The sequence below is a fragment of the Oncorhynchus nerka genome, linkage group LG11 (assembly GCF_034236695.1).
Source record: "Oncorhynchus nerka isolate Pitt River linkage group LG11, Oner_Uvic_2.0, whole genome shotgun sequence".
In the NCBI taxonomy this organism is placed as follows: Eukaryota; Metazoa; Chordata; class Actinopteri; order Salmoniformes; family Salmonidae; genus Oncorhynchus; species Oncorhynchus nerka.
This window is the reverse complement of record NC_088406.1, coordinates 49,100,355-49,113,888: the sequence shown is the minus strand read 5'-3', so window position 1 is coordinate 49,113,888 and position 13,534 is coordinate 49,100,355. Positions and strand designations below refer to the sequence as shown.

At 43.5% G+C, this 13,534-nt stretch overlaps 1 protein-coding gene across 1 annotated transcript; it reads left to right on the top strand.

The window, feature by feature from the left end:
• Window positions 1-210: 210 nt before the first annotated feature.
• On the top strand, window positions 211-1,746 carry LOC115137056 (mRNA decay activator protein ZFP36-like). The gene is made up of 2 exons (XM_029673073.2): window positions 211-333; window positions 599-1,746. The coding sequence occupies exons 1-2, from the start codon at window positions 301-303 to the stop codon at window positions 1,658-1,660; spliced, it is 1,095 nt and encodes a 364-aa protein (XP_029528933.1). The 5' UTR covers window positions 211-300; the 3' UTR covers window positions 1,661-1,746.
• Window positions 1,747-13,534: the final 11,788 nt, after the last annotated feature.

Sequence of the window (13,534 nt, the reverse complement as noted above, 5' to 3'; positions counted from 1 at the left end):
GGCGTATTATGTAGCCCTAGTCTATATGATGCGTTCATGTTTGAATGTTGAGGAAACTGAAACATTTCACAGCTATTTAAAAATACAAAAACATGGCTTTACGACAAACCCTGGTTGCTGTGTATGAAACTTTACGGGAGTGGTGTCCGGGAAGATAGCACAGGAAACCCCGCCTGCCGCCCTAAATAAACTATAAAAAGGGCTAGTCCTGCAGTAACAGCGCAGCGCAATCGCCCGTGTCTTGCAGCTGAAAGTGACAGGCGAACTAAAACTTTTCAACGGACAAGAATACATAGAAGCATGTCAGATATGATCGACGATATTATCACGAGGGTAAGTTTTATTCACTGGGGTTATATTTATGTTCAGATCAGTAGTATAAGCTATGGTTATGCATTTGGTGCGTAAAAAAAAACACAATTAGACTATTTTATTAGTTGTTGGCTACTTTCAACTTTGATTACATGTTGAAATATTCACAAAACATATTTAACGATTACGTTTCTGAGGAGCAGAGCATATGCTACAATTCTGCATCGTGAGTAGGCTATTATATGGTTATAACGTGATTTATTGACTGTTATATTTCTCTCCACAGAATCTGATCAATCTGGGTTTAGATGAACCATTCACCCAGAAACAAATTCAACCGATGGTACCTCGTCTCAACCGTTCAACTTCGTTCTTCTCACCAAAGAGCCATAGTCTAAGCTCTGAGCAATTGAACGATGATACCCCCTGGCCACTTGACATTTGGAGCAAGATGGCTCCAAGTCAACCACAGGTTTCCTTCAGACCTGACCGCTCCATGAGTCTGACCGAATCCAGTGTACTCTCCTTCAGTAAAATGAAGACCCTGGATGAAGTGCCTCCACCGCCTGGATTTCCCCCACTGAACAACCCGACACCTCTCCCTTCCAACCGTTACAAGACCGAACTGTGCCGTAGTTTCCAGGAGAACGGCAGCTGTAAATATGGGAGCAAGTGTCAGTTTGCCCATGGAGAGCCTGAGCTGCGTGGTTTATACAGGCACCCAAAATACAAAACGGAGGCCTGCCGCACCTTTTACAACTTTGGCTACTGCCCATATGGAGCCCGCTGTCACTTCATTCATGAAGAGAAGCTCACCCCCTTAACCCAAAAGTTCCACAACCAAGCACTTGCTGATCAGAGCCCACGTCAGCTCCGTCAGAGCGTCAGTTTCGCAGGTTTCATGGGATCACGCAGCTCTCCTCCCCCTGCGCTCCACGACCCCCTTGGCTTCACCCGGGCGCCCTCGGTGTCACCACCCCCTGCGGACATTCTCTCCCCAGTGTTCAATGACACCCAACGCGACACATTTCAGTTTTGTCAGAGCCGACCCAGTGTTGGTGACATCCACAACATCCCTATGATAGTTGAGCCACAGAAGCCCTCACGCTGCGTTTGTGGCCACGGAAATAACTTCCCAGACACTCTGAACAAATCGTACGCTATGGAGGACCGCAACAACGTCTACATCACCCAGCAAAACCTCCACCGCTTCTCTTCTGAAGATTCTCTCTCAGATCGGGATAGTTACACCAGCACAGGCAGCACCAGCGGTTCAGAGTCCCCCACATTTGATGGGGCTGGCAACAAACGCCTCACCGTCTTTGCGCGTCTGTCACTCTCTGACTAGGAAACCCAAACCACATAGAGACAATCCAACACCCGAACCTTGATCAATTGTGAAGGTTCTGCTTACACAAATCAGAAATCCTATCAATATGATGCGCATCAACACTTTATACTGTTTATTTATATTAGTAAATTACTTGCTCAGTGACATTTATTTGGTACTCAAACTTCTATCAAAATCTGTATATTTTTTATAATTATGTATATTTTCATTTATCTTTTCATCTTGTCTTCCATTAATTGCTTTCTTTAAAAATGACCTTGATGGTTGATAGTAACACACGTTTTAAGTAGCTTTACCTGTCTCAATCAATATGAGAAGGACCTAGTAGCCTTACTTGGATTAGTCCTTTAAAGATCTGATCATTTGAAACAAAAGACTCCCCTCCATTTAGTAAGCTGACATAACTGTTTGTCAGGTCTGTTTATACTGTTGGTATTCATGTGTATACCAAGAACTATTCAAACCATCAATGTGACTTGGAAAATGACGACAACACATTCTCTCACTGTGATATGCACTTTAAACTAGGTATTGGGAGACTAGTCTCTCTATGTAGCATTTAACCAAAGCTTTACACTTCTTTTTTTTTTTTTTTACTTTTGCCAAATTCTTTGTGTAAGAACAATTTTTCATATTATTTTTGGACTTATTATTTTTGGACTCATAATATTTTAACACATCTGTGACAAAAGTGAGAAGGTGCTAGTACGCCATCTGTGTATGTCACAGATCTAGGAGGGGGTATTTGTGTAGCCTTGCCATTTATTGAGAGACCTGTTTTGTTGCATAATGTTTTGACAACCCTGATTGGGTCTTACTCAACTGTAGTAGGTGACTTCTATTTCATCAGGGACTGTAACATCACAGTATTTCCATAGACTATATGTTGACTTATTTGCATTTCTTTGCTTTTTGTAATTGTAGAGACTTAACTAATATATTTATTATGATATTTATTGTGGTAATACCAATGTATTTTGTACTTATTTATCAAGAACTTGTCAGGGTCTGTAAAAACGATGTGTGAATTATTGAGAAAAATATGAATTTATTTTTGATCACCTAAACAAGAGAAATAAATGAAAATGATAAATAAATGTAATTTCTTGCATTTAATTGTTTGTTTTTTTGACAGTTTTACAGTTTGTCTCAAGTTTGATTCAATAAGGAAAACCTTTCTTACTACTTGATGACAACACAAACAGACAGCTATATGAGGGCAGAATACATGGCTTAACAATCCAAAAAAAGAAAAAGAAGAAGCTCTCAATTCCTCAGTGTAACCTGTGAGCAACCAGTCTTTTTCTTTCTGGAGACGGCTGTTATGGCAACACAAATGGGTGATCGGTCCAGTATTTGGCCAAAATACTGTGTCAGTCACTGAAGGCATTTGACCCAAAACAACAACTTATCCTGCATGTATAGAGCTCAGTTTCGTAACTAGCCATGCGCAAATGCTGGAGCTAATGTGTTGATAGGGAGCTGAGCTGTAACCTAGCTGTGTGGTCAAGTGCCTGTCATATATGACATTCCTCTCCTAGAACACCATTTCATCAAGGGTGCTCACCCTTGTGTTTACTCACTGGCAAGGTTGTCATGGTTAACAGTCTTTCCTTCTGCTCTGCATACACTTGAGTGTAAACCAATACTTGCAATTTTTATCCCCAAATGGGGTATCAATGTTTATGATGCCAGATATGACTAGATTGCTTCAGATAGGCCTTCTATTAAAAATGAACTCTGGATGAGAAAAAAAATTATCTACTTTTGCGATGTGTCCCTTCATATAAGGATAGCTGACAAGGTTTTATTGAGGAGTTTTTAATATGGGCACAGGATGAACACAAAGAGCAATGCAAGCACTTCCTTATATCTTGTATTTGAAATGTGAGGTTTATAGTGTTAAATCAACCTCCCTGCGTCAATAGCCTACTCTTACTCAACACAGTAAGGTCTTCAAAAGTCTATACGCTGCAAATTTCTGATGGGATCATCAGAAATTCCTTCTCCAAGAATAAAGTAGGGGTCAAACAACAACCCTGAACACATAACTAGGGTTATAAAGGGAGGGTATATTACTGGAAACTTTAGATGTCTACCAGTAAATTATCAGAATTTTGTTATCTTTCAAGGATTTTATGTAATCTATCAAAATACAACAGCCCTATCTGGTGCAGTAAACACAAAGACAGGAAACAATCACCCACAAAATACCCAAAGAATATGGCTCCCAATCAGAGACAACGATAAACACCTGCCTCTGATTGAGAACCACTCTAGGCAACCATAGACTTACATAGACAACTAAACTGAACACAACCCCATTAATCTAATAAAACCCCTAGACAAGACGAAACACAATAAATCACCCATGTCACACCCTGGCCTAACCAAAATAATAAAGAAAACAAAGATAACTAAGACCAGGGCGTGACAGGAATGCTTTTCCAACAGTCTTGAAGGAGTTCCCACATATGCTGAGCACTTGTTGGCTGCTTTTCTGTTACTCTGCGGTCCAACTCATCCCAAACCATCTCAATTGGGTTGAGGTTGGGTGATTGTGGAGGCCAGATCATGTGATGCAGCACTCCATCACCCTCCTTCTTGGTCAAATAGCCCTTACACAGCCTGGAGGTGTGTTGGGTCATTGTCCTGTTGAAAAACAAATGATAGTCCCACTAAGCACAATCCAGATAGGTTGTCATATCGCTGATGAATGCTGTGGTAGCCATGCTGGTTAAGTGTGCCTTGAATTCTAAATATATTACTGGCAGTGTCACCAGCAAAGCACCCCAACACCACCACACATCCTCCTCCATTATTCACAGTAGGAACCACACATGCAGAGATCATCTGACAACCTACTCCGCATCTCACAAAGACACAGCGTTGGTAACCAAAAATCTCAAATTTGGACTCATCAGACCAAAATTACAGATTTCCGTCAGAGTCCGGTAACTCTAATGAACTTATCCTCTTCAGCAGAGGTAAATCTGTGTCTTCCTTTCCTGTGGCAGTCCTCATGAGAGCCAGTTTCATCATAGCGCTTGATATTTTTTTCGACTGAAAGTTCATATCTTAAAGTAATGATGGACTGTCATGTCTCTTTACATATTTCAAATCAAATCAAAGTTAATTTGTCACGTGTGCTGAATACAACAGGTGTAGACCATACAGTGAAATGCTAACTTACAAGCCCATAAGTATTTGGTAAAACATAGATAAGTAGAGAAATACAAAATAAAAATAACAGTAAAATGACAGTGAAAATTACAGTAGCGAGGCGGTATACAGGTGGTACCGGTACACAGTCAATGTGCGGGGGCACCGGTTAGTCGGGCTAATTGAGGTAATATGTAAACTCAGCAAAAAATAAACGTCCCTTTTTCAGGACCCTGTCTTTCAAAGATAATTAATAAAAATCCAAAAAACTGCACAGATCTTCATTGTAAAGGGTTTAAACACTGTTTTCCATGCTTGTTCAATGAACCAAAAACAATTTATGAACATGCACCTGTGGAACTGTCGTTAAGACACTAACAGCTTAAAGATGTTAGGCAATTAAGGTCACAGTTATGAACACTTAGGACGCTAAAGAGGCCTTTCTACTTACTCTGAAAAACACCAAAAGAAAGATGTCCAGGGTCCCTGCTCATCTGAGTGAACGTGCCTTAGGCATGCTACAAGGAGGCATGAGGACTGCAGATGTGGCCAGAGCAATAAATTGCAATGTCCAAACTGTGAGACGCCTAAGACAGCACTACAAGGAGACAGGACGGACAGCTGATTGTCCTCGCAGTGGCAGACCACGTGTAACAACACCTGCACAGGATCGGTACATCCGAACATCACACCTGCTGGACAGGTATAGGATGGCAACAACAACTGCCCGAGTTACATCAGGAATTCACAATCCCTCCATCAGTGCTAAGACTGTCCGCAATAGGCTGAGAGAGGCTGGACTGATGGCTTGTAAGCCTGTTGTAAGGAGGTGTCACCAGACATTACCGGCAACAACATCGCCTATGGGCACAAACCCACCATCGCTGGACCAGACAGGACTGGCAAAAAGTGCTCTTCACTTCACGGTTTTGTCTCACCAGGGGTGATGGTCGGATTTGCGTTTATCGTCCAAGGAATGTGCGTTACATCGAGGCCTGTACTCTGGAGTGGGATCGATTTGACGGTGGAGGGTCCGTCATGGTCTTGGGCGGTGTGTCCCAGCATCATCGGACTGAGCTTGTTGTCATTGTAGACAATCTCATCGCTGTGCGTTACAGGGAAGACATCCTCCTCCCTCATGTGGTACCCTTCCTGCAGGCTCATCCTGACATGACCCTCCAGCATGACAATGCCATCAGCCATACTGCTCGTTCTGTGCATGATTTCCTGCAAGACGGGGAATATCAGTGTTCTGCCATGGCCAGCGAAGAGCCAGGATCTCAATCCCATTGAGCATGTCTGGGACCTGTTGGATCGGAGGGTGAGGGCTAGGGCCATACCCCCAGAAATGTCCGGGAACTTGCAGGTGCCTTGGTGGAAGAGGGGGGGGTAACATCTCACAGCAAGAACTGGCAAATATGAGGCAGTCCATGAGGAGGAGATGCACTGCAGTCCTTAATGCAGTTGGTAGCCACACCAGATACTGACTGTTACTTTTGATTTTGATCCCCCCTTTGTTCAGGGACACCAATAATGAGCCTATATAGAGGGGTCACCGGTACCGAATCAGTATGCATGGGGTACAGGTTAGTTGAGGTAACATAAATTGTCCGGTGGCGATTTTATTGGTTGTTCAACAGTGTTATGGCTTGGGGGTAGAAGACTTGGTGCTCCGTTACCGCTTGCCATGCGGTAGCAGAAAAAACAGTCTAACTTGGGTGACTGGAATCTTTGACAATTTTATGGGCTTTCCTCTGACACCGCCTATTGTATAGGTCCTGGAAGGCAGGAAGCTTGACCCCAGTGATGTACTGGGCCATTCGCACTACCCTCTGTAGTGCCTTACCGTCAGATGCCGAGCAATTGCCATACCAGGCGGTGATGCAAACAGTCAGGATGCTCTCAATGGTGCAGGTGAAGAACCTTTTGAGGATCTGGGGACCCATGCTAAATAATTTCAGTCTCTTGGAGGGGAAAAGGTTTTGTTGTGCCCTCTTCTGGGATGTAGCGCACCGGGCTGTGAAGGAGCACTGGAGACACCGTGCGCTCCACCGCATAACACGGTGCCTGACCAGTACGACGCTCGCCATGGTAAGCACGGGGAGTTGGCTCAGGTCTCCAACCTGACTCAGCCAAACTCCCCGTGTGCCCACCCAAAAAGTGTTTTGGGGCTGCCTCTCGGGCTTCCTCACTAGCCGTGTACGTGTCGCCAACTCCATTCTCCGGTATCCCTCCTCGCACTGCTCAATTGAATCCCAGGCGGGCTCTGGCACTCACCCTGGGTCGACCAACCAACTCTCTACCTCTTACCAGGTGGTCTCATACTCCTGGCCACGCTGCTTGGTCCTTTTGTGGTGGCTAGTTCTTTCACGGCAGTTGCTGGAAGAAGACCAAGGTGCAGCATGGTGAGCGTACATTTCTTTTTATTTAAGATAAATGTCGCCAACAAAACAACAAAACAAGATAACGACCGTGAAGCTCAACAGGGCTAAGTGCCACAAACAAAGTTAACTACCCACAACGAAAGGAGGAAAAAATACCTAAGTATGGTTCCCAATCAGAGACCACGATAGACAGCTGTCCCTGATTGAGAACCATACCCGGCCAAAACATAGAATCACAAAATCATAGAAAACAAAACATAGAATGCCCACCCCAAATCACACCCTGACCAAACCAAATAGAGACATAAAAAAGCTCTCTACGGTCAGGTCGTGACACCGTGGGGACGACGACGTTGATGCACTTACTGATGAAGCCGATGACTGAGGTGGTGTACTCCTCAATACCATTGGAATCCAGTCTGTGCTAGCAAAACAGTCCTCTAGTGTAGCATCCGCGTCATCTGACTACTTCCATATTGTGCGAGTCACTGGTACTTCCTGCTTTAGTTTTCACTTGTAAGCAGGCATCAGGAGGATATAATTATGGTCAGATTTTCCAAATGGAGGGCGGGGATAGATTTGTATGCATCTCTGTGTGTAGAGTAAAGGTGGTCTAAGATTTTATTTCGTTGCACATATGACATGCTGGTAAAAATTTGGTAAAACTGATTAAAGTTTGTCTGCATTAAAGTCCCCGGCCACTAGGAGCGCCGCTTCTGGGTGAGCATTTTCTTCTTTGCTTATGGCCTTATAGAGCTGGTTGAGAGCGGTCTTATTGCCAGCAGTGTTCAGTGGTGGCAAATAGACAGCTATGAAATAATGTAAATGAGAACTCTCTTGGTTGATAGTGGGGTCTATAGCTTATCATGAGGTACTCTACCTCAAGCGAGCAATACTGTGAGATTTTTTAAATATTAGACATCGTGCACAAGCTGTTATTGACAAATAGACACACAACCCCACCCCTCGTCTTACCAGAGGTAGCGTTTCTGTTCTGCCGGTGCATGGAAAATCCCGCTAGCTCTATATTGTCCATATCGTCGTTCAGCCATGTCTCGGTGAAACATAAGATGTTACAGTTTTCGATGTCCAATTGGTAGGATAATCTTAATCGTAGGTCATCAATTTTATTGCACGTTAGCAAGAAGAATGGATGGCGATGGGAGTTTACTCGCTCGCCTACGGATTCTCAGAAGGTTGCCCGATCTGCGGCCCCTTTTCCTGCATCTTGTCTTCACACAAAAGGCGTGGATCTCAATTCAAATCAAATTTGATTGGTCACATACACATAGTTAGCAGATGTTAATGCGAGTGTAGCGAAATGCTTGTGCTTCTAGTTCTGACCGTGGAGTAATATCTAAGAAGTAATCTAACAATTTCACAACAACTACCTTAAACACACAAGTGTAAAGGAATGAATAAGAATATGTACATATAAATATATGGATGAGCGATGGCCGAACAGCATAGGCAAGATGCAGTAGATGGTATAGAGTACAGTATATACCTATGAGATGAGTAATGTAGGGTATGTAAGCATTATATAAAGTGACATTATTTAAAGTACTAGTGATACATTTATTACATCCAGTTTTTTTAATTATTAAAGTGGCTAAAGATTTGATTTGAGTCAGCATGTTGGCAGCAGCCACTCAATGTTAGTGATGGCTGATGAACAGTCTGATGGACTTGAGATAGAAGTTGTTTTTCAGTCTCTTGGTCCTAGCTTTGATGCACCTGTACTGACCTCGCCTTCTGGATGGTATTCGGGTGAACAGGCAGTGGCTCAGGTGGTTGTTGTCCTTTATGATCTTTTTGGCCTTCCTGTGACATGGGGTGGTGTAGGTGTCCTGGAGTGCAGGTAGTTTGCCCCCGGTGATGCGTTGAGCAGACCTCACTACCCTCTGGAGAGCCTTACGGTTGTGGGCGGAGCAGTTGCCGTACCAGGCGGTTATACAGCCCGACAGGATGTATAACTTTCCACCTTCTCCACTACTGTCCCGTCAATGTGGATAGGGGGGTGATCCCTCTGCGGTTTCCTGAAGTCATCGATCATCTCCTTTGTTTTGTTGACGTTGAATGTGAGGTTATTTTCCTGACACCACACTCCGAGGGCCCTCACCTCCTCCCTGTAAGCCGTCTCGTCGTTGTTGGTAATCAAGCCTACCACTGTAGTGTCGTCTGCAAACTTGATGATTGAGTTGGAGGCGTGCATGGCCATGCAGTCATGGCTGAACAGGGAGTACAGGAGAGGGCTGAGAATGCACCCTTGTGGGGCCCCAGTGTTGAGGATCAGTGGAGTGGGATGGAGATGTTGTTTCCTACCCTCACCACCTAGGGGCAGCCCATCAGAAAGTCCAGGACCCAGCTGCACAGGGAGGGGTTGAGACCCAGGGTCTCAAGCTTAATGACGAGTTTGGAGGGTACTACCGGTGTTAAATGCTGAGCTGTTATCGATGAACAGCATTCTTACATAGGTATTCCTCTTTTCCAGATGGGTTAGGACAGTGTGACTGCGATTGCGTCGTCTGTGGACCTATTGGGACGGTAAGCAAATTGGAGTGGGTCTAGGGTGTCAGGTAGGGTGGAGGTGATATGATCCTTTATTAGTCTCTAAAAGCACTTCATGAAGACGGAAGTGAGTGCTAAGGGGTGATAGTTGTTTAGCTCAGTTACCTTAGCTTTCTTGGGAACACGAACAATGGTGGCCCTCTTGAAGCATGTGGGAACAGCAGACTGGGATAGGGATTGCTCTGAGGAGGCAGCTAGGGATGCCGTCTGGGCCGGCAGCCTTGCGAGGGTTAACACGTTTAAATGTTTTACTCACGTTGGCTGCGGAGAAGGAGAGCCTGCAGGTTTTGGTAGCAGAACGTGTCAGAGGGACTGTATTGTCCTCAAAGCGAGCAAAGAAGTTGTTTAGTTTGTCTGGGGGAAAGTTGTCAGTGTCCGCGACAAGGCTGGTTTTCTTTTTGTAATCCATGATTGACTGTATACCCTGTCACATACGTCTCGTGTTTGAGCCGTTGAATTGCGACTCTACTTTGTCTCTATACTGACGCTTAGCGTGTTTGATTGCCTTGCAGAGGGAATAGCTACACTGGGCCTGTTCCAGTGAAAGCAGGATGTCCATCTCGCCGGACTCGTTAATGAAAAACGTTTCTTCCAGTCCATGGTGAGTAATCGCCGTTCTCATTTCCAGAAGTTATTTTCGGTCAGAATAGACGGTAGCAGCAACATTATGTAAACAATACTTTTTTTTTAAAATAAGATGCTAAAAAAAATGTTTTATAACAAAATAGTACAATTGGTTGGGAGAATGTAAAACGTCAGCCATGTTTGTCGGCATCATCGGAGCTGTTCTTGCCATAATATAGACTTGATCTTTTACCAAATATGGCTATCTTCTGTATACCCCCTATACCTTGTCACAACACAACTTACCTTTTAACAAGGCACACCTGGTAATTGAAATGCATTCCCGGTGACTACCTCACGAAGCTGGTTGAGAGAATGCCAAGAGTGTGCAAAGCTGTCATTAAGGCAAAGGGTGGCTACTTTGAATCTCAAACATGAAATATATTTTGATTTGTTCAACACTTTTTTAGTTACTACATGATTCCACATGTGTTATTTCATAGTTTTGATGTCTTCACTATTATTCAACAATGTAGAAAACAGTACAAATAAATAAAAACCCTTGAATGAGTAGGTGTCCAAACTATTGACTGGTACTGTATATATATTTTTTAACATATTTATTTTACCATGTCAATATGTACAGTTTGGAAGTTTATATACATTTACAGTGGGGCAAAAAAGTATTTAGTCAGCCACCAATTGTGCAAGTTCTTCCACTTAAAAAGATGAGAGAGGCCTGTAATTTTCATCATAGGTACACTTCAACTATGACAGACAAAATGAGAAAAGAAATCCAGAAAATCACATTGTAGGATTTTTTATTTATTTATTTGCAAATTATGGTGGAAAATAAGTATTTGGTCACTTACAACCAAGCAAGATTTCTGGCTCTCACAGACCTGTAACTTCTTCTTTAAGAGGCTCCTCTGTCCTCCACTCGTTACCTGTATTAATGGCACCTGTTTGAACTTGTTATCAGTATAAAAGACACCTGTCCACAACCTCAAACAGTCACACTCCAAACTCCACTATGGCCAAGACCAAAGAGCTGTCAAAGAACACCAGAAACAAAATTGTAGACCTGCACCAGGCTGGGAAGACTGAATCTGCAATAGGTAAGGAGCTTGGTTTGAAGAAATCAACTGTGGGAGCAATTATTAGGACATGGAAGACATACAAGACCACTGATACTCTCCCTTGATCTGGGGCTCCACACAAGATCTCACCCCGTGGGGTCAAAATGATCACAAGAACGGTGAGCAAAAATCCCAGAACCACACGGAGGGACCGAGTGAATGACCTGCAGAGAGCTGGGACCAAAGTAACAAAGCCTACCATCAGTAACACACTACGCCGCCAGGGACTCAAATCCTGCAGTGCCAGACGTGTCCCCCTGCTTAAGCCAGTACATGTCCAGGCCCGTCTGAAGTTTGCTAGAGAGCATTTGGATGATCCAGAAGAAGATTGGGAGAATGTCATATGGTCAGATGAAACCAAAATATAACTTTTTGGTAAAAACTCAACTCGTCGTGTTTGGAGGACAAAGAATGCTGAGTTGCATCCAAAGAACACCATACCTATTGTGAAGCATGGGGTGGAAACATCATGCTTTGGGCCTGTTTTTCTGCAAAGGGACCAGGACGACTGATCTGTGTAAAGGAAAGAATGAATGGGGCCATGTATCGTGAGATTTTGAGTGAAAACCTCCTTCCATCAGCAAGGGCATTGAAAATGAAACGTGGTTGGGTCTTTCAGCATGACAATGATCCCAAACACACCGCCTGGGCAATGAAGGAGTGGCTTCGTAAGAAGCATTTCAAGGTCCTGGAGTGGCCTAGCCAGTCTCCAGATCTCAACCCCATAGAAAATCTTTGGAGGGAGTTGAAAGTCTGTGTTGCCCAGCAACAGCCCCAAAACATCACTGCTCTAGAGGAGATCTGCATGGAGGAATGGGCCAAAATACCAGCAACAGTGTGTGAAAACCTTGTGAAGACTTACAGAAAACGTTTGACCTCTGTCATTGCCAACAAAGGGTATATAACAACGTATTGAGATAAACTTTTGTTATTGACCAAATACTTATTTTCCACCATAATCTGCAAATAAATTCATTAAAAATCCTACAATGTGATTTTCTGGATTTTTTTCCCTCATTTTGTCTGTCATAGTTGAAGTGTACCTATGATGAAAATTACAGGCCTCTCTCATCTTTTTAAGTGGGAGAACTTGCACAATTGGTGGCTGACTAAATACTTTTTTGCCCCACTGTAGGTTGGAGACATTAAACTAATTTTTCAACCACTCCACAAATTTCTTGTTAACAAACTATAGATTTGGCAAGTCGGTTAGGACATCTACCTTGTGCATGACACAAGTAATTTTTCCAACAATTGTTAACAGATTATTTCACTTATTATTCACTGTATCACAATTCCATTGGTTCAGAAGTTTCCATACACTAAGTTGACTGTGCCTTTAAACAGCTTGGAAAATTCCAGAAAATGATGTCACGGCTTTAGAAGCTACTTGACATCATTTGAGTCAATTGGAGGTGTACCTGTAGATGTATTTCAAGGCCTACCTTCAAACTCAGTGCCTCTTTGCTTGACATCATGGGAAAATCAAAAGAAATCAGCCAAGACCTCAGAAAAGAAATTGTCGACCTCCACAAGTCTGTTTCGTCCCTGGGAGCAATTTACGAAAGCCTGAAGTTACCACATTCATATGTACAAACAATAGTACGCAAGTATAAACACCACGGGACCATGCAGCCGTCAAACCGCTCAGGAAGGAGACGGGTTCTGTCTCCTAGAGATGAACGTACTTTGGTGTGAAAAGTGCTAATCAATCCCAGAACAACAGCAAAGGACCTTGTGAAGATGCTGGAGGAAACAGGTACAAAAGTATCTATATCCACAATAAAACGAGTCCTATATCGACATAACCTGAAAGGTCGCTGTGCAAGGAAGAAGCCACTGCTCCAAAACCGCCATAAAAAAGCTAGACTACGGTTTGCAACTGCACATGGGGACAAAGATCGTACTTTTTGGAGAAATGTCCTCTGGTCTGAAGAAACAAAAATAGAACTGTTTGGCCATAATGACCATGTATGTTTGGAGGAAAAGGGGGGGGCTTGCAAGCTGAAGAACACCATCCCAACCGTGAAGCACGTGGGTGGCAGCATCAT

Bases quoted from the DNA above. Each gene is read 5' to 3' on its own strand.
- LOC115137056 (XM_029673073.2), top strand. From the start codon at position 301: ATGTCAGATATGATCGACGATATTATCACGAGG. The intron at 334-598 runs GTAAGTTTTATT...TTCTCTCCACAG, and splicing joins TCGACGATATTATCACGAGG to AATCTGATCAATCTGGGTTT.